Source organism: Carcharodon carcharias, chromosome 20 (assembly GCF_017639515.1).
Source record: "Carcharodon carcharias isolate sCarCar2 chromosome 20, sCarCar2.pri, whole genome shotgun sequence".
Taxonomy (NCBI): Eukaryota; Metazoa; Chordata; class Chondrichthyes; order Lamniformes; family Lamnidae; genus Carcharodon; species Carcharodon carcharias.
Window position 1 is genome coordinate 77,382,786 of NC_054486.1, and position 27,616 is coordinate 77,410,401.

The 27,616-nt window shown below is 40.7% G+C and overlaps 1 protein-coding gene across 2 annotated transcripts in view; it reads left to right on the top strand.

The window, feature by feature from the left end:
* wdr20a (WD repeat domain 20a) overlaps positions 1–27,616 on the top strand; it is a 65,014-nt gene that overhangs the window by 16,747 nt on the left and 20,651 nt on the right. For both annotated transcript variants that reach the window (XM_041214662.1, XM_041214663.1), the window contains exon 2: positions 23,975–24,157. In XM_041214662.1, the coding sequence (XP_041070596.1) occupies positions 23,975–24,157 (183 nt within the window). The remainder of the gene's footprint in view (positions 1–23,974; positions 24,158–27,616) is intronic.

Here is a 27,616-nt window from a genome sequence, read left to right on the forward strand (position 1 = left end):
TGCCCTTTACTTTCACCACTTCGATCAGCTAACGTATTCAAAATGTACTGAGCATTGAACCTGAACTTTTCTGACCTATGCCTTAGACACTTATTGGACTGTCAGCAAATCAATATAGTATTCTTGTTGTAGAATTTTTTGATAAAATGAAAATCACATTCTTGGTGCATATGAGTTGGACTGAGAAAACTTTATTTATGTAGCCCCATCAACCCCTCTTTTCTTGGCAGATCCCCTTGTTTGAAATGTCGGTCCTCTGGGTAAATATAAAATTTCTAATGGATTCTGGAAAGGTTCCTGCAGACTGGGAAGGAGCAAATGTAACCCCGCTACTTAAGAAGAGAAGGAGAGAGAAAACTGAGAACTACAGATCTGTTAGTTTGACGTCAATAGTAGGGAAATGTTACAATCTATTATAAAGGATGTGATAACTGGACAGTTAGGAAATAATGATATGATTGGGAAGAGTCAACATGGATTTATGAAAGGAAAATCATGTTTGACAAACCTGTTGGAATTTTTTTGAGGATGTTATTATAACATAGATAGAGGAGAACCAGTGGATCTGGTTTATTCAGAATTTCATAAGGCTCTTGATAAGGTCCCACACAGGAGGTTAGTAAACAAAATTGGAGCATGTGGGATTGGAGATAATATGCTGGTATGGATTGAGAAGTGGTTAATTGTTTCCTGTCAGAGTAGCAATACACAGGTCATTCTCAGGATAGCAGGCTGTTACTAGTGGGGTACCACAAGGATCATTGCTGGGGCCACAGCTGTTCACAATTGATATAAATGATTTGGATGTGGGGGCCAAATGTAATATTTCCAAATTTGCTGATGACACAAAACCAGCTGAGAATGTAAGTTGTGAGGAAGTTGCAAGGAGGTTTCAAGGGGATTTGGACAACCTAGCTAAGTCGGCAAGAACATGGAAGAAAAAATATAATGTGAATATGTGTGAAGTTATCCACATTAGTAGAAAAAGCAGAAAGGCAGAGTATTTTTTAAGTGGTGAGACATTGGAAACTGTTGATGTCCCAGTGGACCTAGGTGTCCTTGTTCACGAGTCACTAAGAGCTAGCATGCAGGCGCAGCAAGCAATTGGGAAGGCAAATGGTATGTTGGCCTTCATCGGAAGCGGATTTGAGCACATGAGTAAAGATCTCTTGCTGCATTTGTATAGACCCTTGGTAAGACCTCACCTGGAGTATTGTGTACAGTTTTGGTCCCCTTATCTAAGGAGGGATATACTTGCCATAGAGAGAGTACAATGGAGGTTCACCAGGTCAAACCCTGAGATGGTGGGATTGGCTTATGAGGGGAGATCGAGGAAGCTGGGCCTGTATTCTCTCGAGTTTCATAGAATGAGAAGTGATTTCATTGAAACTTACAAAATCCTTTCAGGCCATGACGAGGTAGATGTAGATAGGACGTTTCCCCTTGCTGGTGAGTCTAGAACCAGGGGACACAGTCTCAGAATAAGGAGCTAGCCATTTAAAACTGAGATGAGGAGGAATTTCTTCAGAGGGTGGTGAATCTTTGGAATTCTCTACCCCAGAGGGCTTTGGAAGTTCAGAGATTGGGCATGTTCAAACCAGAAAATGATAAATTTCTGGATGCTAATGACATCAGGGTGATATGGGGATAGTGGGGAAAATGGCGTAGAGGTAGATGATCAGCCATGAACTGTTTGAATGGCGGAGCAGGCTCGAATGACCCCCCTCCTGCTTCTATGTTCCTATATATTAGTCGTATGAGATTCCTGGCAGTATTATGCTGCTGACTGCTTATGTACAATCTTACACAGTTGTATATGCTCCGGTATGTTCCCTGATTGAATTAAATTCCCATATAATACTTTTCTTGCGTATACAAAGGACAATTACATACATACAAATTCTCCCCCTTTCTCTCTTCCATTGAGCTGTTTGGAGGAATTGTTTTGCATTGTTATTGTTAAAATGCACTTGTCAAAGATTCACCTAAGGGACAAGTTGAGAATTTATGTCCATGATTTCCCATACTGTGTTATGGATATCCATCATACTGCTGTGCAGGTACAGAGTCTTCACTAGAAGCGAGTAGGGTAAATTGAAGAGTAACTTAACAGGCTTGCATTCATATTCTAATGATCAGTTTGAGTAGCATTAATGAAGGCCTGGATGTAGACAGTGCACACATTCTTGGTCAAGGATGCTGCCTGTTTCTAGGGTACCAAGAAAAAGTAAAACAAAAACAGCTGGCAAATTAAAAGGGGAGATATTAACATAGAGGTAGTAATATAAAGAGGATTTATGCACATTACATGTGAGATGCTGTCGTAAATTCAATGTTTACAGTAAATTTCTTCAAAGCTAGCTGTTCAACATGACTGTTTATGTTTTGCCAGAATTGAAAACACAACTTGAATTTATGTAATGTCTTTAACACGGTAAAACTTTATAGAAACATAATCAGAAAAAAAGTACACCAACCAAAGGAATTATTGGATGGGATGACAGCAAGCTTGTCACAGGGTAGGTTTAAAAAAATCATCTTGAAGGGGGAGAGAAAGGCAGGGAGGTGATTGGTTTAAGAAGGCAATTCCAGAAAATTGGCAGCCATGCCTTAAGGCGTATAGGTACAATGGTGGGGCAAAGGGGGAAAGTTGTTAAAAAGGCAGGAATCAGAAGAACAGGGAAGAAGAAAGGGGCTATAGGGCTGGAGGAGGTTGGAGATTGGGAGCCGTAAGGCCATGAAGGGAATTAAACGCAAGGATATGAATTTTATATTGGCTCTTAGTGCCTCATATCCTCCAAGACAGATTGGGGAGGGTAGCGTTGACAGGTGGGTGGGATTTGTTGCAGGCATGAACAAATAATTGTCTGCTGTAAATATATTTAAAGTGGAATATGAACTTAGAAATTCCTTTTAATTACCTGATTTTTAAATATGGCATTGAAAATTATTATTCAGAAGCCCCTGCTTTTGGGTGAAGATGGACTGCAAGCCTGGTGGAATGTAAGATTGATTTGTGTTCAATGGAATAGCACCATCAATGAAAGTACTTTGACTTGAATTGATGACAATCAAGTAAAACAAAGTTGCAAGGATTATATTTTAACTTTAATTTTTAAAAAAGACATTGTACTGAAATTTTAACTTTATTTTTCTCCAAGTGTTTTTTTGAGCTCTTGGTGGTGAGATATATTAATGCTGACAATTAAAACTAGTTTTGCTTTTGCTATTTTAATCCCTACATTAAACATTCTCAGATCAGACATAGCAGGGCCAGATGGAGAGTAAAGAAGGATCAGGCTTGCTTTTATCTGACATGTCCTCCTTCTTCCTTAACCGAGGTTTTCCACCCACGGTCGTTGACAGGGCCTTCAACCGTGTCCGGCCCATCTCCCGCGCATCCGCCCTCACGCCTTCTCCTCCCTCCCAGAAACATGATAGGGTCCCCCTTGTCCTCATTTATCACCCCACCAGCCTCCGTATTCAAAGGATCATCCTCCGCCATTTCCGCCAACTCCAGCATGATGCCACCACCAAACACATCTTCCCTTCACCCACCCTATCGGCATTCCGTAGGGATCGCTCCCTCCGGGACACCCTGGTCCACTCCTCCATCACCCCCTACTCCTCAACCCCCTCCTATGGCACCACCCCATGCCCACGCAAAAGATGCAACACCTGCCCCTTCACTTCCTCTCTCCTCACCGTCCAAGGACCCAAACACTCCTTTCAAGTGAAGCAGCATTTCACTTGCATTTCCCCCAACTTAGTCTACTGCATTCGTTGCTCCCAATGTGGTCTCCTCTACATTGGAGAGACCAAACGTAAACTGGGCGACCGCTTTGCAGAACACCTGCGGTCTGTCCGCAAGAATGACCCAAACCTCCCTGTTGCTTGCCATTTTAACACTCCACCCTGCTCTCTTGCCCACATGTCTGTCCTTGGCTTGCTGCATTGTTCCAGTGAAGCCCAACGCAAACTGGAGGAACAACACCTCATCTTCCGACTAAGCACTTTACAGCCTTCCGGACTGAATATTGAATTCAACAACTTTAGGTCATGAGCTCACCCCCCCCCGCCCCCCCTTTCTGTTTCCCCCTTCCTTTTTTTTTCCAATAAATTATAAAGATTTTCCTTTTCCCACTTATTTCCATTATTTTTTAAAAAAAACACCCCCACTAGAGCTATACCTTGAGTGCCCTACCATCCATTCTTAATTAGCACATTCGTTTAGATAATATCACCAACTCTTTAACTTTAACACCTATGTGTTCTTTTGTACTATTGTCGTTGACATCTTTTGATGATCTGCTTCTATCATTGCTTGTTTGTCCCTACAACCACACCCCCCCCCCACCTCTCTCTCTCTCTCTCTCCGCCCCCCCCCCACACACACACCTTAAACCAGCTTATATTTCAACTCTTTCTTGGACTCGAACTCAAGTTCTGTCGAAGGGTCATGAGGACTCGAAACGTCAACTTTTTTCTTCTCTGCCGATGCTGCCAGACCTGCTGAGTTTTTCCAGGTAATTCTGTTTTTGTTTTTGCTTTTATATAGATCATTTCCTGACCTCTGGATAGTTCAAAGTACTTTACAACTTAAGTGTAGTCACTGTTGCAAGATAAAGAAATGCTGCAGCCAGTTTGTACACAGCAAGATCCTACAAGCAGCCTCAATATAATGACTAGATAATTTGTTTTATCAGTGTTGGCTGAGGACAAATATTGGCCAGTAATTGAGGAGAATATGGCCTGCTCTTCTTCGAATAGTGTCAAAGATTCTGAGGGTCAGTTTAACCTTTCATCTGAAAGATAGCATTTCTGATGGTGCAGCTCTTTCTCATTGCTGTTACTAAGCCAAGGTTCCTGCTACTCTGCTACAACAATGTATTAAAGCCTCAAACTGAGAAGAACACCCCAGAATTGCACTAACACAGATTGTTTCACTTTCTGCCTGGTAACTTCTGAGTTTCACAGTTTAGTGTGAATTTGTGCCTGATTAGGGGGAGTTTTGTGTTGCAAGCTCACAATCAGTGGGATGAGACTTTTGAAAGTTATGCCTGCAGCTGACGTTCAAAACCAGGTCCCAGAGATGAACACGCTATGTTGTGACCCACTGTCTCACCCAGTTCCTTTCCAATTTTTAAATTTGATTTCTGCTTAACACTTGGCTTAGTTTTCATTTTCCTTGTTCACTATTCTAGTTATTTCATGGGTAGAGTTTTATGTTCTCCTGCTGGTGGGTTTGTAGGCGGGGCCTGGCTGTAAAAATTCTACCGATGGCCTTCCCACTGGGCTGTCACTGTCCTGACCTCTCCACAACTTTGCGGTGGGATGGGCAAGGCCTAGGTTGGACACCCCCCCCCCAAACTGCCCTTATTCCAATCGAGGCCCTTAAGTGGCCAATTAATGACCACTTAAGGGCTGTCTCCCATCCAGCCCCAATTTTGAGTGAGTTCAGGGACAGGCTGGAAACCCATAAAGTGACCCACTTTATGTGGATGGGGAGGCCTCCATCAACTGCTTGCTTTCAACATTGGGCACCTCTCCCAAAAGGTTTGGCCCCTGTGGTTGCCCCCTACCCTGACCACCCACTCCAGCCTCTCCACCAACACCCTTACCTCCCCTCTGCCCACCCTCTGCAGACCTCACCTCCCTTCCCTGCCCTGAGAACCCCATACTTAACTGGTCCTGAACTCCCAGGACAGTCTCTGGGAGACTGCTTACAGTCCCAGTCCTGTCTACTGCAACTCCTGGCACTGCTGGGACTAGAGAGCTGCTGGCCAATCAGATTGGTTGGCAGCTCTCTGAGGTGGGACTTCTCTCAAGGTGGGACCGTTAATTAACCCTCACTGGAGCATTAAGTGGCTGTCGAGCAGCCAGTATCCATGGAAATGCCAACTGCTCGGATGGCAGGAAGTGAAACCCCGCGTTTCTTTTAGTCATTTATGGGATGTGGGAGTTGCTGGCTAGGCCAGCGTTTATTGCCCATCCCCAATTGTCCTTGAGCAGGTTGTGGTGAGCTACCTTCTTGACCCACTGCAGTCCCTGTGGTTTAGGTACACCCACAGTGCTGTCAGGGAGGGAATTCTAGGATTTTGACCAAAAGACAGTGAAGAACAGCGATATATTTCCAAGTCAGAATAGTGAGTGGCTTGGATGGTGGTGTTCCCATCTATCTGCTGTCCTTGTCCTTCTAGATGGGAGCATTCGTGGGTTTGGAAGGTGCTGCCTAAGGACCCTTGGTGAGTTTCTGTAGTGGATCTCGTAGACGGTACACACTGCTGCCACTCTTTGTCGGTAGCGGAGCGAGTGAATGTTTGTGGAAGGGGTGCCATCAAGCGGGCTGTGTCCTGGGTAGTGTCAAGCTTCTTGTGTGTTGTTGGAGCTCCACTCATCCAGGCAAGTGGAGGGTATTCCATCCCAGTGTTGACTTGTGCCTTATAGATGGTAGACAGGCTTTGGAGAGTCAGGAGGTGGGTTACTCAATGCTGGATTCCTGCTTTTGTAACCACTGTATTTATATGGCTAGTCCAGATCAGTTTTTGGTCAATGGTAACCTCCAGGATGTTGATAGTGGGGGATTCAGTGCTGCTAATGCCATTGAATGTCAAGTGGCGATGGCTAGATTACCCCTTGTTGGGGATGGTCATTGCCTGGCACTTGTGTGGTACGAATGTTACTTGCCACTTGTCAGCTGAAGCCTGGATATTGTCCAGGTCTTGCTGCATTTGGACATGGACTGCTTTAGCATCTGAGAAGTCACGAATGGTGCTCAACATTGTGCAATCACCAACGAACATCTCCACTTCTGACCTTATGATGGAAGGAAGGCCATTGATGAAGCAGCTGAAGATGGTTGGGCCTAGGACACTACGCTGAGGAACTCCTGCAGTGATGCCCTGGAACTGAGATGATTGACCTTCAACAACCACAAACATCTTCCTTTGTGTTAGGTATGACTCCAACCAGTGGAGAGTTTTCCCCATGATTCCCATTGACTCCAGTTTTGCTAGGAGTCCTTGATGCCACACTTGGTCAAATGCTGCCTTGATGTCAAGGGCAATCACTCTGACCTCACCTCTGGAGTTCCGCTCTTTTGTTCATGTTTGAACCAAGGCTGTAATGAGGTCAGAAGTTGAGTCACCCTGGCAGAACCCAAACTCGGCATCAGCGGGTGGGTTATTGCTAAGCAAGTACTACTTGATAGCACTGTAGATGACCCCTTCCATCGCTTTACTGATGATGGAGAGTAGAATGATGGGGCAGTAATTGGCTGGGTTGGATTTCTCCTGCTTTTTGTGTACAGGACATTCCCGGGCAATTTTCCACATAGCTGGATAGATCTTAGTGTAGTAGATGTACTGGAACAGCTTGGCTAGGGGCATGGCAAGTTCTAGAGCACAAGTCTTCAGTACAATTGCTGGAATATTGTCAGGCCCCTGAAAAATCCAGGCCCATGAAAACTTTAGCAGCAATTTCTTAACCGAGCATTTGTGTTTTCATGGAATGCTTTTTTACTATTGAAGTACGTGTCATACGATTTGGGGGAAACATGTTGAAAAGTGAGTTCAAGAATGTTTACAGGAAGAAATTTAAAAGCCTTAGGAGGGAAGTTTAAAACTGACAAGATAGAGTGATTGAACTGAAGAGGTCGCAAGCATGATCATGGTTTAGGCTTGAAATACATTTAATACTGAAACATTAATTGATCATCTATGACTAGGCAATTTCCTTGTATATACGTTAAATTCATTGCAAAAATACAGATCTATCATGGATGTCAGTGACAATAACTGAGTTAATAACTGAAGATCTACTTGTTAAACAAGGCAAAGAAATACAATTCTGAAGCAGATGACAATTGTATTGTGAGGGAGAAGCAAGTCCTACTTTTAAGTATTAAGTGTATCAAACAAAAAGCTTGCCTGTGTTGTAGATCAGTGTTTCAGAACAAAATAGCAGTAACTAAATGAGTATACTTGTCATTCTTTTTGGAACTTAATATTAAAAAGCAAGAAAAGTTTATAAGATGCTTTCTAATTTAACCCCTCAATTTTAGTTTTGGGACCTGTTTAATAAATTATTTTTATATTTGGACTGGATCATTGAATGCTACCATTTCATTGGATAATATGAGGAAGCTAATATTTAGCTTTTCAGAAAGCACTGCAAATCAACATCTTTTTTTCCTTTGAGTTGTTATTTTGGGTAAGGATCAAGTAGTTTTGAATTGGAGTCAGTAATCCGTTTACAACAATTTCTATTTATATAGATCCTTTAATTTAAAACATCCCAAGGTGCTTCTCAAGAGCATTGTAAGACAACATTTGACACCACACCACAGAAGAGATATTGGAGAAGATAATCAAAAGCCTTGTAGGGTTTAGGAATATCTTAAAGAGGAAATAAAGTAGAGACACAGAGATCTAGGGAAGAAATTCCAGACTTTATGGCCATGGCAACAGAAGGCAGGGCCACCAATGGTGAACCAGTTGAAATCAGGGACGCTCAAGAGGCCGGAATTAGAGGAGTGTAGATATCTTATAGAGATAGGGAAGGCCGAAGCCATTGAGGGATTTGAAAACAACGGTGAACATTTTAAAATTGGGATGTTGCTTAATCAAGAGCTATTGTAGGTCAGTGAGCACAGGAGTGATGGGAGAATGGGACTTTGTGTGAATTAGGACACAGCTAAAATTTGGTTAGGATTTCATTACAGTATCTGCATACTGACTTTATTTAGTAGCAATATGAAAGGTAAATTTTAGAAATTGAGTAGAACAAAGAAAGTGTAGACTGTTGTTCTGTCACTGTAAATTATCATATGCAAGTAATCCATAAAGTAATAACTTTATATCACAACTTAATCTTAGGTCAACTTAATCCAATGTCCTTTAGGAAAGGAAGTCTGCGGGCCTTAGATGGTTTGGCATACATGTTTCTCCATTCCCACAGCATTGCCTCTTAACAGCCCTCTGAAATGACCTAGCAAGCCACTCAGTGGTATCAAACTGCTACAGAAAAGTTGATGAGAATTAACTGGTTGGACCACTGGCATCAACTTGGGTACTGGAAACAACAATGGCACATCCTGCCCAGTCAACCATGCAAAGTCCTCTTTACTGACATCTGTGGGCTTGTACCAAAATTAGAAGAACTATCCCACAGACTAGTCAAGCAACAGCCTGACCTAGTCATACAAATTATAAGTTACAGCCAATGTCTCTGATTCCTCCATCATCATTCCTGGGTATGGCTTGTCTCACTGACAGGGTGGACCCACTTGTGATTTTGGTGCAGTGGTACACAGTCAGAAGAGAGATGCCCTGGGAGTTGTCAAGATAGACACAGTACCCATAGAAACATAAAATAGAAGCAGGAGCCTGCTCCACCATTCATTATGATCATTGCTGATCCACTATCTCAACGCCATACTCCAGCTCTCTCTCCATACCCCTTGATGCCTTTAGAGTCTATAAATCTATTTCCTTCTTAAACATATTCAGAGACTTGGCCTCCACAGCTCTCTGTGGTAGAGAATTCCAAAGGTTCATCACTCTCTGAAGAAGTTTCTCCTCATCTCAGTCCTAAATGGCCTACCCTGTATCCTGAGATTGAAACCCCTTGTTCTACACCCTCTAGCCAGAAGAAACATCATCCCTGCATCCAGTCTGTCAGAATTTTATACGTTTCAATGAGATCCCCTCTCATTCTTCTAAACTCAAGCGAATACAGGCCCAGTTGGCTCAATCTCTCCTCATACGACAAACCTGCAATCCCAGGAATCAGTCTGGTGACCCTTCACTGCACTCTCTCTATGACAAGCATATCCTTTCTTAGGTAAGGAGACCAAAACTACACACACTACTCCAAGTGTGGTCTCACCAAGGCCCTATATTACTGCAGTAGGACATCCTTGCTCCTGTACTCCTGCCCCCTCACAATGAAGGCCAACATACCATTTGCTGCCTTAACTGTTTGCTGCACCTGCTTGCTTGCTTTCAGTGATTAGTGTACAAGGACACCCAGGTCCCTTTGTGCATCAACATTTCCCAATCTCTCATCACTTAAATAATACCCTGCCATCCTGTTTTTCCTCCCAAAGTGGATGAAACCTCATGGCATCAGGCCAAATATGGACAAGGAAATCTTCTCCTGATTACCACTTACTGCCCACCCTCAACTTATGAATCAGTACTCCTCCATGTTGGACACTATTCGGAAGGAGCACTGGGAGCAGCAAGGGCATAGAATGTGCTGTGGGTGGGGGACTTCAGTGTCCACACAGTGGCTTTATAGCACCACTATTGACTGAGTTGGCTGAGTCTTGAAGGACATATTTACCAGACTGGGCCTGCAATAGGTGGTGAGGAAGGAAACAGGAGAGAAAAACCTAATTCACCTTGCCACCTACCTGATGCAGATGCATCTGCCCATGGCAGTGTTGGTAGAAGTGACCACTACACAGTACTAGTGGAGACAAAGTCCCGTCTTTACATTGAGGATACCTTGCATCATGTTGCTTGCTAAATGGGACAAATTCAGAACAGATCTAGCACCTCAAACCTAGGCAACCATGAGGTGCTGTGGGCCATCAGCAGCAACATAACTGTTTTCAACCACAACCTATAACTTCATGGTGCAGCATATCCCCCACTCTACCATGAAGTCAGGGGACCAACCCTGGTTCAGTGAGGAGTGCAGGAGAGCTTGTCAGGAGCAGTATTAAGTATATCTAAAGGTGAGTGCCAACCTGGTGAAGCTACATGAATACGAAATAGCAGAAGCAGCATGAGATAGAGCTAATTGATCTTGCAACAAACGGATTAGATCAAAGCTCTGCACTCCTGTTACATCCATTTGTGAATGATGGTGGACAATTAAACAACTAACCAGAAGAGGAGGCTCCACAAATATTCCCATCCGCACCGATGGGGGGGGAGCGTGTCAGTGTAAAAGAGAAGGTTGCAGTTGCAACCATCTTCAGTCAGAAGTGCCGAGTGGGTAATCAATCTCTGCTTCCTCCTGAGGTCCCAACACCACATGCCACTCTTTAGCCAATTCGACTCGCTCCACATATCATCAAGAAATGTCTAAAGTATTGGGCACAGCAAAAGGCTATGCACCCTGACAATATCCCAGCAGTAGTAGTGAAGATTTGTGCTCTAGACCTAGCCATGCCCCTAGCCAAGCTAGTCAAGTAGAGCTACAACACTAGTATCTATCTGACAATGTGGAAAATTACCAAGATATGCCCTGGCCACAAAAAAAGGACAATCCAATCCACCAATTACTATACCATCAGTTTATTCTGGCTCATTGGCAACGTGCTGGTAGATGTCATTGACAGTGCTATCAAGTGCCACTTTGGACCTTATTACGACCTTGGTCCAAACATGAACAATGAATTCTAGAGATGAGGTGCGAGTGACTGCCCTTGTCATCAAGGCAATGTTTAACTGAGTGTAGGGTCAAGGAGCTTTGGCAAAATTGAACTCAGGAATTGGGAGGGTGGGGGGGCAGGGTGGCGATGGAGGAAACTTTCCACTGCTTGGAATCATGCTTAGTGCAAAGGAAGGTGGTTGTGGTTGGTGGAGGCCAATCTTCTCAGCTTCAGGACACTGCTGTAGGAGTTCCTCAGGGTAGTGTCAAAGACCCATCCATCCTTAGCTGCTTCATCAATGGCCTTTCCTCAGTCATAAGGTCTGAAGTGGGAATGTTTGCTGATGATTGCGCACTGTTCAGCACCATTCATGACTTCTCAGACACTGAAGCAATCTGGTGTCTGAATGCATCAAGACCAAGACAACATTCAGGCTTGAGCTGATAAGTGGCAAGTAACATTTGCAACATAAATCCCAGGCAATGACCATTCCCAACAACAAAGAATCAAACCATCTCCCTATGACAGTCAACTGTATTACCATCAACATCCTGGCGGTTACTATTGATCAAAAATTTAACTGGGGCAGCCATTTAAAAATACTGTGGCTACAAGAGCAGGTCAGAGACTGGGAATTCTGCAGCGAGTAACTCACCTCCTGACTCCCCAAAGCCTGTCCGCCATCTGCAAGGCAAATGTCAGGAGTGTGATGGAATAGTCTCTACTTTTCTGAATAAGTACAGCGCCAACAACACTTGGAAGCTCAACATTATTCAGATCAAAGCAGCCTGCTTCATCTGCACTCCAACCATCTAACTTAAACATTCATTCTCTCTGCCACTGATGCACAGTGACAGTAGTATGTACAAGATGCACTGCGGCATCTCACTAAGCCTGCTTTGACAGCACCGTCCAAATCCAACCTCTACCAAAGACAAGGGTGCAGCATGGGAACAGCACCACCTGCAAGTTTCCCTCCAAGTTACACAACATTCTCACCTGGAACTGTGTCACCATTCCATCACTGTTGCTGGGTCAAATACCTGGAACTCCCTTCCTAGGATTGTTTGTGTACCTTCACCACATGGACTACAGTAGTTCAAGAAGCCGGCTCACCACCACCTTCCCGTGGGCAATTAGGAATGTGCAACAAATGATGGCCTTGCCAGTGATGCTCACATCCCACAAAAGAATAAAAAAAGATTTTATTTTCTATATTAGTACATCTCAGTTTATTAAAGGATTTATTAAAATTAAAAATTAAAGCATTTTAGTTGTCTTTATGGAAATATTTTTTGTCATCTTGGCATTATTCAAAGCGCAGCATAATTTTTCAAGATTTCGTTTTATGCTTGATTAATTTGCCTTAAGAGCAATCTATGTGCTATGAATAATTTTTGCATTGTCTAGTTCTCCACACAATGATATGAGTATCTTGCTGCCAAAATTAATACTTCTGACAAAGAGCCTAATTTTGTTTATGGTGATTCTTATCATCATTCCCATTTGAAATTGTTGCTGCCAAGCCTCTTTAGTGTCCAAAAGCAGATGATATATATTGGAAATTGGAAAAATTCTTGCTTTGGTACTTATACCACCAGTATTTCGATTGTCCCTATATTATTGTCCCTATATTATACAATGCTGTCCTAAAGGACAGATTTTCACAATTTATGGATTTTTCATTCTGCATCTCACCTGAACTCATGCTGTTTAGGGTTAGAAATTGGCATGAAAGAAAAGACTTTTATTTGTACAATGCCTTATTATGTCCTAATGATATCCCAAAGAACTCTATAGCCATTTGATTATTTTTTGAAGTTAAATCACTAATGTTATATAAGATCCTGAGGGGACTTGACAGGGTGGATGCTCTTCTGGGAGAGACTAGAACTAGGGAATACAGTTTCAAAATAAGAGGTCTCCCATTTAAGACGGAGATGAGAAGAAATTTTTTCTCTGAGGGTCATGATTCTTTGGAATTTTTCCCCAGAGAGGAATTGAGGCAGGGTCAATGAATATTTTTAAGGCCGAGATAGATAGATTCTTGACTAACAAGAGAGTCGAAGGTTATTGGGGGTAGGCGGAATGTAGATTTGAGGCCACAATCAAATCAGCCATTATATTGAATGGCAGAGCAAGCTCGAGGGACCGAATGGCCTACTCCTCTTAATTCATATGTTCGTACATTATATAGCTTGGGCCACAGTTTGTAAGGTTATTATTAAAAAACAGCAATTCTCTTTTCTTGTGTTATTTTCACAGCTCTTTCAAATGGCAAATTTACAAGTATCTAGAATACATTGAAAATTTCAGTGGCCTGATGTTCTCACTAACCTCATGTACTTCTCAACCAACCATGAAATAAATGAGGTATCAATATCATGAACTGCAAATTTACATGCAGTGACACAATTTGTATTTATACAAGTAATAGCCATCATCCTTTGCCCTGTTATAGGTATTTGTGCCTTTAACCATTGACAATGAAGTTTTGCAAATAACTAGCCAACCAGGAATTTGTAAAGGGTAAATGCACTTTTAACCACATATTACTGGTGTAAGTAAGTAAGTGGTCTACCTTGATGCAGAAAGGCTCAGCATCCTCCTGTTTTATCATGAAAGCTTATTTTTTGAAGTTTCTTGTAAACGTGGTTTATTGTAAGCACAAGACAATGAAGGGGCTACATCTACATTAACTTCTCTTTTCTCTCCAGATGCAGGCTGATCTGCTCAATGTTTCTGCCATTTTCTGTTCATGTTTCAGATTTCCATTCTTTGCTACTCTCTCCAACTCTCTTCTGCCTCCTTATTAAGAAAAGCCAAAAAAATGTTATGCCATATAACTAGCAGTCTCTCGAAGGCAAAATCCTTTGTTATGTTTAAACTGATTTTGTCTAAATATGACTGAATTGTATGTCAGGCAGTATGTTTTAATTATGTTTCACAACACTGATAACTCCAGTATGATTAAATATGATTTTAGATTTTTTGAGAAGCAGTTCTCAAACAACCACGAGATTCCATATGTTTCTTTCAACACAAATGCCTGATATCAGGCTATCTGTAGTGCTACGGGAACTAGAAGAATTTGTTGTTTAGTTTGAGTATTGTCCATAGCTTATCAAGCAGGTACACAACTAAAAAATGATTGTCATTAGTAAGTTACATGTGTTATTATATCCTCAGGGTATCATTGAAACGTTTGATTAACTTGACTTCTTCCTAGCTGTAATTCAAAGAGAACGGTCAATGTATAGGTTCAAATCCATAGTAGACCATTAATGCAAATGGTTCTAAATGTTTTGCAGAATAATATCTTCGTGTGAAGTCACTATCTCAAACTTTTTTTAAAAAAAGTAGGAGTCTGCCAACTCTATTCATTTGCACCTACTATTCTTGAATTTGGCCTTTGTTCAAATGACTTGCTAACATCTTGAACTTTGTCTTTCTTTATGATGCCATTTAGTTATCTTAATTAGGCTGCTCCCTTAGTAATTGCTCTAGAGAATTCATGATTCTATATTTGCATTCCAATAGCGAGCTATAGGTGATAGATTTTAACAGGAAAGTCATTTATTAAGATATGAGAGGTTAATGCTAGGAAATTGAGCCTTTTTATACTTGGGGCACTTGATACTATGTAAAGCATTCCTGTGCCTGATCCAATAAGAGCTGACTGCAGAGTGAAATTCCTTTTCAAAAACAAAAATACCTGGAAGTATTATATGATACTAATCTCAGAAGTACACTCCCTCTTGGCTTTGATAGGAAAGAGTGGGAGGTGATGGCATACCATTAGTTTGTCGTTGAGCCCTGGTTGCAGAATTAAAAAGACTTTGCTAACCCATTACACCTCCCAAACTTCTGCAGTTGGCATAAGTATTCATTATAGACTCAAATGTGGCATGCCAGCAAATACAAATATATAGTAGTTGCAAATATATATGCAAGCTATGCTGTTGCAAGTCTGGCAGCCAGCCCCTCCTCCCTGGCAGCTAGCCCCTCTTCCCTGGGGTCCCCAGCACATATCTGTCCCTCTCTTTCTTTCTCACTGCTGCTGGTGTTCGGTGCTGCTCCATCACTAATGAGCCCATCAGCAGCAAATGCAGGAGAGGAGTGGCCTGTGATTGGAGGAGCAGCTTCTTGCAGAACTCTCCACTCCAACTTGCCAGTTTGAGTGGCATTTTGAAAACTGGCTCGGGGGCTGCATAGCGGGGCTTCAGGGGCCGGATGTGGCCGATGGGCCGCGAGTTGAACAAGCTGCTCTAGAACCTTTTTGTGACATGAAGATCAGAACTGTCCACAGTGCTTAGCATAACTTCTCTGCTTTTCAGTTCTATTGCTTTGGAAATGGACCCTTGTGCTTTGTATGGCCTTATTAACCTACATTGCTTTGAGATGATTTGTGAATATGTATCCCGAGGTCCCTTTGCTCGACTGCCTCATTTAGAACTCTATTTTCCAAGAAGTAGGTGTCTTCTAAATCCTCTGAGCAAAATGCACAAATCCTGGCTTGTATAGATTGAAGTTCATATGCCATTTACAGTTCCATTCTGTAAGTTTATTAATGCTTTGTGTTGCATTGCAATTTTCCTCTGTATAATGTATGTAATTTATTTTGTACGTAAGTATTACATTTTGCCATAATTTAATCCAACCTTTTAAGTTACTATGTTAGAATTCTAAATAACTGCAGTATTAATCCATCCAATTCTGTCTACATCTGATATTTTAGGATCAGCTATAATGGCAGGCTTACTGCTACGCGCATATTTTGCTGATGTAGGACAGGCCGCAGATGGATCGAAATACACCAGCACTATTACTTACAAAAAGTTAGGACTGATTACAGCAATTTAAATCTTCACAATAGCAAACTGATTAAATAGTGATTTTGCTGCTGGCAGGATGCTATTAAATTGCACTTGCTGTGATTCCTGAACATGAAAAGAATAACATCAATATGCCTTTATTTTGTAAAACTCCAAATGGAAACCCATCCTGTAGGAATCACTGTGTTTTACCTCTGTCTCCCATGTTTTAAGATATTTGATCTTTTACATCGATTAAATAGACTGCAATTAATGTTTTGATGTAGTTTGAATATTCTTGACCTTAGAGATGAGGTGAATGGCAGTTGATCTGCAGCTATCAGTTTGCATTTTATAATCAATGCATCTGTTCCGACGATACCATCTTTGATACCACTGCTTCCAATATTTCTTCTTTTTTCCTCCAGTGAGGATTCCCCTTAATCATGGTTGAGGGCCCTTGACCATACTTATGAGTTTCCAAACTAAGCTACTGAAAAATCCACACAGGCGGAGTTTCTGTTTGTCCAATATGGAATACAAACGTGCCCCTCCTAAGGGTATAATCAATTATCTAAGTCCAGAGAGCTTAAATATAAGTTACCAAGAATCATAAATATACACATACATACCTACAGGAGAACCGCTATAACAACACAGCTTATCAGCACAGAGCATTAGCAGTTTTCCTGCTGAGTTTCTCTACCAAGGACCACCATACTCATTGGAGAATAGGCTTGTGAGATTATCTGGAACTGAGTGGAAAGAATCTGACTCCCAGATGACGCTTCCATTCTGGATCTTGTTACATGTCCTGGATTACTGTAGATCTGCACATAGTGCAAATTGTGGCAATTTTGAAAAGTGTTTTTCCCATTAATTTCCACATAGCTCACCAGAAGTATGATTCCTGGGTCTTGCTATCTGTTGAGATTTGAGAGCTTCAATCTTTTCACAGAGAAAGGATATGGATTTGACTTATGTTAAAGTTTCTCTTTTAAATTAAAGCAACTTTACAGAATGTTAAAATCTTCCCTTACAAATCACATGGTACAGAAAAGAAGTTTTAGTTTCTTTCGTTGGGGGGTTTGGGAGGGGGGATGGGGGGGATTGGGAGGGTAGTCGGGGGTGGGGATTCGGGAGGGTAGTCGGGGGCAGGGGTTCGGTAGGGTAGTCGGGGGTTAGGGTTCGGGGCTTGGGAAGGGCGGGAGGAGGGGGTTGTTCGTCTTTGGGAGGGTAGCACGGGGAGGGGGGTTCAGGCGGGTAGTCAGGGGTTCCAATTGAGGGGGAGGTTTTGTTAGTACAATAGTAACCCATGATCTAGAGGTGGTTTTAATTCAAACATTTCCTTGCTAGCCATTCTGCTAAGGCAATCGGAACCATCCAAAGTCTCCAATTTAAATCGGAGTATCGAATGGTTCCCATTGGGGTAATTGCCCATTGGAAGTTTGAACTTCCTGGGTCCCTTGCGCAGGGACTTCCAGGGATGTCTCCTAGCGCATCTTCTGGATTACCTCCTAGCTATGACCCTCCGGAGATTGGAAGTTATGGGCCATTAGGACATGCGTTCAAAAGCTTGGTCAAAGAGAGGTTTTAAGGAAGATCTTGAAGGAGGAGACAGAGGCAGAAATTTATGGAGGGAATTCCAGTGCCTAGGCTCTAGGCAGCGAAAGGCATGTTTACCAAAGGAATGTATTAAAATCTGAGCTACACAAGTGGCCGGAAGTGGAGGGGTGCAGAGATCTGAGGGTTTTAGGGCTGAAGGAGGTGACAGGGACAAGGAGAGGTGAGGCCATAAAGGGAACTGAAAATGAGGATGAGCATTTCAAAATCAAGATGTTGCAGGGCCAGGGGCCAAAGCAAGTCAGTGAATACTGAAATGATGAGTGAATGGGTCTTGGTGCAAATTAGGAGCAGAGTTTTGGATGTCTAGTCTAGGTAAGGTGGAAGTTTGGAGGCCAGCCAGGTGAGCATTGTAATCATGAATCTTAGAGGTCACAGAGGCATGGATGAGCTTTTCGGTAGCAGATGAGCAGAGGCAGGGGTAGCAAGAGGTGATGTTGCAGAGTTGGAAATAGGTGGTCTTAGTGAGGGTGTGAGCATATTTATCCTACTAACCAGGACGGTGTCGTTGATGTGGTTCATATTTTTCTTATTTATAAGGAGAGCCTGAGGCTAAGTTGGAAAAATTGAATTTATTTTACAACTGTTCACTTTCTGACTGTAAAATAGACTATTTATTAATATCCAACCCATTTGAAAGTGGTAATCAGCTCATCTACTAAAATATCGGAGAAGCACACAATAGCATGTGACAAGGAAAGGTGCACATTATTACGCACCCTCCCTTACCCAGATTAATGCTACGTATAAGTAGATATTGGGCAGTCCAACTTATGTTTGGTGTATAAGTTGTAGAGTCCTCTTATGGGATTGAACAGTCCTGTTTAAGTCAAGAGACTATCTATGGAAGACCCAAAATTTCTAAACCTATTGTTTAACTAGACATTGGACAGTAAAACAGGAACAGGAGTGACTACTGACATTAAATTTTGAGTGCAAAGCCCCATGTTTATAGCATTCCTTTGTGGATTATTGCCATTGCGCCTCAACTGTCTCCTTCAGTAATCAATCTTTCTTAAGTGCACTGTGCTAGCTCCAGTTAATATATGGCAGACATTTTATGTAGTTCAATGGCTAACTGCTCTACATGTCCAAATGATCATTTTAAAAACAGAAAGTAAACTCTGGCATGCACCACACCTAGCAATTTTACGATTTTAAAAATTCTGCATGTTATTTTCCTCTGCTTATACAACATATCAAATATATCTAAAGGAACATTAGAGTTTGATTCTGTAATCTTCTTCGAAGTGTTAAACATGGCAGATGATATGTGCCAAATGGACCAAATCCACAAGGGAAACTTGATGCACTCACAACGGCTTTACAATTTATGTTTATTATGAGAAGATGTGTGTATTGAATTCAGAAATAATGAGTCCACCAAGACCTTTAGAGATTCTTAAAAAATTAGATTAAAATATTTATTAACAAAATAAAAGATTTCAAGCACATATATATGACTACAATTACTTTTTACTGTAACAATCCTAAAATTCCTAACTGACCTGATTCCCAGTTATACACCCACTTTTAGGCAACAGTCCAAAGTAGATTTTAGATTTAAAATGAAATCAGCAAGTTACCGCACTACCCACTTGACAGTGGAATTCCAAATGGCTTCCCCACCTTCAGTTACTTTACAAAGCAGACTTATGCACAAATGGCTGGGGGCTTCTTGAAGGCTGTTTGCCACACTCCTGTTGGATCTTACATGACCTTCTCCACATAGCCTTTCATTCTCCTTTATATATGTTTCTCTTTTTTTATAGGTAAATTCCATTGTTGCATATGCCTTTGAAACTCTTTTCCTCAATATAAAAATGTTCGTGTTGCCAATATTGTCAGTAACCTTTGGAAAAAATAAACACACCCCTTAGTCTTGCTTATTTGGCTATTGTAAACAGACTAACATCCCTTTGAAATCCAACAATCCCTTCGTTTATCTAAAAATGCAAATTCCCTTCACACCTTACATGCTATTCATGTTTACTCATTAACATGTCAAGTACATTTTTACACCTAGCTTCTTTTGATGATTTCAAGCTTGTAGTCTACTTGACTCCAAATGTAATTAAATCACAGAGAACCACCTATACTTACCACCATAAACCTACTTCACAATAAACCAGAAAAATATTATGAAAATTATTATACTTTTGTCGCAGAAGACATGTCTAATTTAAAATGCTTTTGATGGAGTTTATTCTCGTGAGTTTTTTAGGTGTTTTGATTTGCATGTAATTATTCTAATAACTTAAATTTGAGGTGCAAGTTTATATATTTAATTTTTTAATTTCTGTATCCAGCCAGTGTCAAGAAGATGTAATGATGTCTATAATGTTATTGGAAATTATTTTAAAATGGAGTTCTAGTGGTATCCGTGTGTTTGTATGTTTGTGTGTGTGTGTGTCTGTGTCTTAATTGGATTAAAGCCAGCTGGTCTGGAGACTTTGATGTATAGAAGAGAAGTAGGTTTTATATGTTAATTAGGTAAATTACAAGGTGAAGTATAAAGGGGGAAATTTGCATTTTTAAAGAAACAATTCAAAAGAATGGGTGAATTACCACACCTAGCCTGAAGAAGCCAATGTGTTTACTTTTTTCAAAGCTTACTAATAAAATTGGTGTTATGAAAGAGTTTTATTGCTAGAAGAGGTTAAGTTCAAAAAACCTAGTGATACGATGAGAATTTGCATTCAAAGAGGAAAATATGTATAAAGGAAGAGGAAGTTGTTGGTAAAAGGAAGAGGGATTCTAAGATCTAAAGCTTCCAGCCTGTAAGCCTCAAGCTGTTGTCAGCAAGTACCCAGAGCTGAAAGAAACTTATTTTGAATTCAACTGTCCAGGGCGTGCTTTGCCAGGGGCCTGTTTAAATCTGTGTGTTTTACTGTTGCTTTAATGAAGGTGTAACTGAGAGTCAAATTAATTGGAGAATTTTTGTAGTTATAGCGGTAGTAATTTTGTAGACATATGTATGTGCTTACAATCTTTCTTGTCTTAATTGTTTAATTTAGTTTTATAAAAAATCTCTTGAAACTCTGTGGTCTTATTACTACTGAATTCAAAGCTTGCATCTCGAAACATAAAAATTGCAAAAATGGGTTATGACAGTTGTTTCAAGTTTCCCTCTGGGATTTGAACAACTCAGCCTTTACCATCGGCTGTGTCATACCACCAGTTAATGAATTGTAACAACCTAGCCTTTCTGGAATTTGTCTAGGGTCATATTGTATACTATGTGCCCCAGTGGATCTACTTTCAGCTGAAATTTACACCCTGGTGTACAGTAGAATGTTAAACTCTTCCCAGCCTGGACAACCACAGTTATGAAAGCAACATTCCTTGCTAGTTTTGTGCTCACTTGCCATGAAAGCAGTGCTGAGTTTTTGGTTTCTGGATTCCATGCAAGTAGTGTATCATGTAGAGATGTAGATGATGCCATATATAGAGCCACTGGGAAGGGGGTCATGCCTCCCCTGCACCCACACATTCACTTTTTATATGTTGTACCCTTGCATGATGCACATAATATAAAGTAATGGACAGGCAACGTTCGGTCAAAATTAGGTTTTCTTAAACCTATCAAAGAGTGAGCACAAGAAACAGTTCATGATTGTTAATGCATTTCTGGGTTTCCTGAAATAAAAACAGAAAATCCTGGAAATATTCAGCAGGTCTGGCAACATCTGTGGAGAGAGAAAGAGTTAACATTTCAGATCTGTGACCTTTTGTCTTGTGATTTCCTGCTGTTCTATCAGCTTTCCAGCCATCATCTTCGCTTGCTTGTCAAAATGACAGAACTGAAATGATTTTACAAATTTGAAAAACTTGCCAATATATTTGTGAAACAAGGTGCAGCATTAACATAATGGTTAAAATCCCCTTAAGATCAACATTTAAATATCTCTCATCTCCACATTTTCTGTCACAAATTCCAAACTCAGTTTTGTAATCAGGTCACGGTTCAGTTTATTGTCTGTTCTATTTGGAACTACAGCAAGGTACCAAGATAGGTTTCAATGGAAATTGCCCTTTAGCCCATTTGATATCCACCAGCTAGACTACTATATCAATTTCTCGTGGCAACTTCTGGCTTTTTATTCATTGTTTCTGCCAGGTAGTCCTATTTGTTGATGTGTATATTTAAAAAAATCCTAACCACCCTAAATCAGTAAGTTAAGGAATTTCTTTGCTACTGGAAAACAGAGGCTTATTGTGATAGGCACTGTAATGTTTAGATGTGGGGTAAGATAGCACAAATGGGCTTAAGTAGAAAACCCTAGAAACCTTCTTTCCAAACTGGGAAAGACTTTTGTTATGCCATTCGTGTTGCCTGATGCCAGATATGCAAGGAAAAATTACTAAACCTAGTTGCCACTCTACAGAAGTGAATAGGTTTTACCTTCACCCAAAGTCTTTAGTTTACCCCTTGGATTAAATAGCTTGTGAGCTCAGGTAAAATGGATATTCCTTCCCTTTAGTCTCTACTGCTACATATGATGGGTTTCTTTTTTAGTTAGGATGAGATGTTGAGGATCCTACACTGCTCCAGTGTTGCTGTCACTGCTGGTTTCAGGATTTGAACAGATTTTCTTCAGCATGGTGGAACTGGTTTACATTTCTTTCGATGTGAAAGTGGAGCGAAATGCCTCTATGCAGCCAGCATGCCTAGCATTCATCACTGAGTATCAACAAAACTTGCCTGATGGTGGCCAAGGTTATTTGGACCTGAATTGTCTTGAAGTTTACTGCCCAACCACTGGAGCTGTTCGGCTGGCATTCTTTTAATGATTAAAATTGATTCTTTTTATTCCAGAGAATGTACAAAGTATTTTAATGTGTAAGTACTTAGTAAGTGCTTCAATATCTTTACATGGATATTTGCTGCATGATATCAAAGTATTTATCTTTGATAAGATCTGGATCAGTTAATTTTTGAAAAGCGTGTGTTCTATTAATATGGTCATGAAGGAGATTTGTTTCAATCTGCTAACCATAATATTCCTGGATTACTTATTTCAAGAAAATAAATAGACATTCATTTTATCAGCATCTTAACTTAAAAGTTTGATGCTTTTATAGCTGTTTTGCAGCAGGATCGTTATAAATAATTTAAAAAGACTTGTGTAACCACTTCTTTAAACTGGCTCTTCACTGTACAGCAGCTTGATGATAGCATTTCCTGTTTTTTGAAGGCAATGTCAAACTTTTCAGCAGTGGAAATTCAGTAATACGGGAAGAGAATTTGCAGGCTGGCTGCATATGATGGTAATTTGAAGTAAAAATTAAAAATAATGAAAGGGAGAAGGAAAATACAATAAAGTAAAATTCAAACTGATGTTTATTTTAATATGTCAGCTTAATTTTTGTGTAACTTTGTTCTATAACAGACAATATATCTTTCATCGCAAGTCTGTCTTGATATCGAGGAGATAGACATTCAGCATAGTTTGACTAAATAGCTGGCCTGATTTTAATTTGTTAGAATTCTCTTTCTTAAAAAAAAAAAGTTTGTGTGGGCTATTTCTGAACCTTTCCATAGGGCACAGATACTTGAGACAAACTTCAGTATTCTAGGTACTGTGCCATTAAACTCCCTTCATCCAGAGGATCATTTTTAAATGAAGCAGCTGTATTGAAAATGTAAGCTACTTTTATGTTGTTTATTTGTAATACAAGGCAATATGATTTGGTTCCAAATTACTTGTTTTGAGGGAAAGAAAAAATAGCTAAGGTACATAAAATTTAAACAATCTTAAAGTTAGTGTGCTATATGAAATCACTTTTATAAATTCCTATAAAGAATAATTGTATAATAATTTAAATTTATCTTTCCTCTTTTCCACACCACTATCCCTCTGGCCACCCCTCCTCTCTCTCCCTCCCACCCCCCCAACTTTCTCACAAGCCCTTTGATTGTCATTAGTTACTGCAATTCAGCTTTTGATCACAAAATTGTTACTTAGGAGCATGTATGAGTTAGGGAATTTTAATTCAAAACAGAAAATGCTGGAAATACTAGAGGTGCAATTGGAAGTAGGCAAAATGTTTTTCAAACTGTTGGAAATTTAGAAAATTTATAAATTAAAGTCTGATTATACCTGAGTGACGAATAAAAATATGATAAATGTGCCTTTTTCTCCCTTAGGCTGCAGATTTAAGTAAACCTATAGACAAGCGGATATATAAAGGAACACAGCCCACCTGCCATGACTTCAACCATCTGACAGCTACAGCAGAAAGTGTCTCCCTACTTGTGGGCTTCTCTGCAGGACAGGTTCAACTTATAGACCCTGTAAAGAAAGAAACTAGCAAGTTATTTAATGAGGAAGTAAGTATCACACGATGAGGATTTAATCTTGTCATTGTGCAGCAGTAGTTGGTCAACCTTCGTTTGCACTTATTTTTACTATCCAAGTTCACTTTTGGCAATCATAAACTGATCATTCTCCTGCATTCAGAAACAATTACATACTGCAGGGGTAAGTGTGGTTCTCAAAAGGTAGGACTGCAAAATCAAAGTCCCTTTTACAATTTTCTGACATCATGATGACAATACAGCTCTACTATTCAACCTTGCATAAAGATATCTGTGAAAATAAATTAACTTTTTCCATTACTGTCTGTGGGTAACTTAATGTGGCTTCCTTGAGATAGTGTTCAAAAGCTAAAGAATGGCAGCTAAAAGTTAATGTGGACTAATATCAAATATAAATGAAATATCAGTATAAGAAACTTACTGAATGATGGGTATTCATTAGCAAAGGATAAAAAGTTGAGAATAATTATATGTTACTGAAATTACGCAGTTAATATAAGACAGTTGTTAAGCCCTGTTATGTTTGTTGAGAACATTTAATTTCCTATCAAACAAATTGGTAATAGTTTTATTTATCCAAATTATATTAGACTATTATTCAAAGACTGAAGTCACAAGACACCATACTTTTTAACAGTATATTTGTAGTCATCTTGAGGGCAACATTATCCCTTTATCACGTAGACTGCCTCTGTTCTCTTGCTCCTACGTCAGCAGCATCTCAATGTTACAGATGGTTCAAGACTAAAAAATCTCTCTACTCCCCAATATTTCTTCAATAACCCACTGGGGTTTAATTAGATGATTTTGTGAGCTTTTCTTAAATTTACTTCTTGCCGCAAAAAGGTGATTTGCATGTTCAATCATAAGATGGTCACATTTTGGCATATTATGCTGTACCCCTCCTAAGCCAATGTATCTTTCCTGAAGTTTGATTCCCAAAACTGGAAAAAAAAGAGGTTTTAAGCAAGTACAGAAGCAAAGGTGCGATCTGGTGTGGGTGGTGGGCTAATGGGGGGACCAAGAACCCAAGAAAGTCTGTGATAGGATGGGAGGCAGAAGAGATTAAATGGTAAAATCTATAGTTTGAGAGGATAAGAAGTGAGCTGAGCACTGTTTGGAGGATAAAGCATTGAAGATAAAGTAGCTTGCGTTCAAAAAATACTATAAACTGAGCTAAGCAAGAAAAGACAAAACTCAGAAAGAAGGAGGTTAATAGAGGAAAAAGGTCATTCTGAACAACGGCAGAAGTAATGTAGGAAATAAAGGCAAAGGAACAGATTGTTCATAAAGTAATGGGTAGCGCAATGAAGTGAGGTGAATATAAAACAAGATAAAGGAGATGTAGGAGCTAGTCAGAAAACCTAAAATTAAAAATGAGGTTAGGCCACAGGAATATTAAATGTCACGCATTTCTTCTTAAAAGCATTTCTGCAACAGGCCGATAAGAGAGGAAATTGTACCATTATCGAATCATTCAAAAAGTTACTCAAAATCAAGGGATAGGAAATTTACTGTAAATTATTTGCAGCACAGAAACAGACCATTTGGCCAAACGACCATGTAGGTGTTACCGCTCTGCATGAACCTCCTCCCACCCCTGTTCATCTAACCCCATCAACACATCTTTCTATGCTATTCACTCCAACTGCTCCTTGTAGTAGCAGGTTCCACATATTAACCATTTTCTGGGTAAAGACATTTCTTGTGATTTCCCCACTGTATTTATTAGATGCTGTTTTATATTTATGACCCCGACCTCTGCTATCATCTGCAAGTGAAAACATCTCTATGTCTATCCTAACAAGCCCTATTATAATCTTAAAGACCTCTATCAAGTAACCTCCTCAGCTTTCTTTTTAACCAGAGAAAAGAGCCCCTGCTTATTGAACCTTTCCTGATGGGTACAACCACTCCATGCTGGTTTCACTTCAGTAAATCTTTTTTGCACCTTCTCCAGTGCCTTAGTATCCTTTTTATAATATGGAGACCAAAAGTGTGCTCGGATTGTAGTCTCCGGTCACTAAAGTGTAGTGACATAGGTTAATAAGGCCATAAAATGAATAAGCAAAACACTAGGGTTTGTTTCTAAAGCGATAGAATTGAAAAGTTTAGAAATTATGTTCAACTTGTATAGAACCTTGATAGAATCAGAGCCATAGTCATTATGTGCCATTATGACTGTCATTGTGACTATCTATAAAAGTTAAACATATGTTCTCAGCTTTTCAGTTCAATCTTTCTGGAAACACAGAATCATAGAAAGGTTACTGCATAGAAGTCATTCTGCCCATCATGTCCATGCCAGTTCTCTGCAAAAGCAACTCCGCTAATACCACTTCCCAGCCTTTTCCCCGCAGCGTTGCAAGTTTTTTCTCTTCAGATAATTCTGTTTAGAAAGCCATAATTGAATTTGCCGCCACCACCCTCTCAGGCAGTGCATTCCAGATCCTAACCACTTGTGGTATAAAAGATAAAGTTTGTGCCTGGCTACTTCATTGAGATCTCTCATGATGTTGAATACCTTTATCAAATTTCTTGTCAACCTTCTCTTATCTAAGGAGAACTGCTCCAGCTTCTCCAATCTTTCCATGTAACTGAAATCCCTGATCCCTGGAACCATTTTCGTAAATGTTTTCTGCACCCTTGGTAATGCCTTTACATCCTTTCTAGAGTGCGGTGCTCGGAATTGAACATATTACTTCAGTTGAGTTCGAACCAGTGTTTTATAAAGTTTCACCAAAACTTACTTGCTTTTGTATTCATTGCCTCAATTTACAAATCCCATTTGCTTTAGTAACCATTTTCTCAACTTTTAAATTGAAAAGTAGGGAAGTTATGCTAAACCTGTATTGAACACCGGGTAGATCACACTTAAGTAGGCTTGTCCAACTCAAGGTCCACAGCTAGGTTGTGGCCCACCAAACTTGTTGGTCAGTCAGCTGGATTATATTTGTAAAATGCTGTAAAGCTGTTCATCCAATCACAGGCTGGTTTCCCCCACCTCCACCCTGTAATTTACTGCTCAAAGGTGAGCCTATCAGCAACAAATGCAGAGAGAAATCATCCTGTGATTGGATGAGCAGCAAACCGTGGGAAGGTAAGTTTTTAAGGTAAGTTTCTGGGCTTGGAGAAGAGGGGAGTGGGTGGGGGAAGGGTGGAGGGGGGAGTGGATGGGTGGAGGAGGTGGGGTGGGGGAAGGGTGGAGGAGGTGGGGTGGGGGAAGGGTGGAGGGGGGAGTGGGTGGGTGGAAGAGGTGGGGAGAGGGTGGGTGGAGGGAGGAGAGAGTGGGTGGGGAGGGTGGAGGGGGGTGAAGAGGAGGGGGTGGTGGAATGGTGGGGGGGATAGGGTGGAAGGGGGAGTGGAAGGGAGAAGGGAGGGGGAGTGGGGTGTAGGTGAATGTGAGTGGGGGAGGGGGGAAGGGTGAGGGTTTTGAGGGAGGTGAGGGGGAGAGTGAGAGGGCTGGATGGG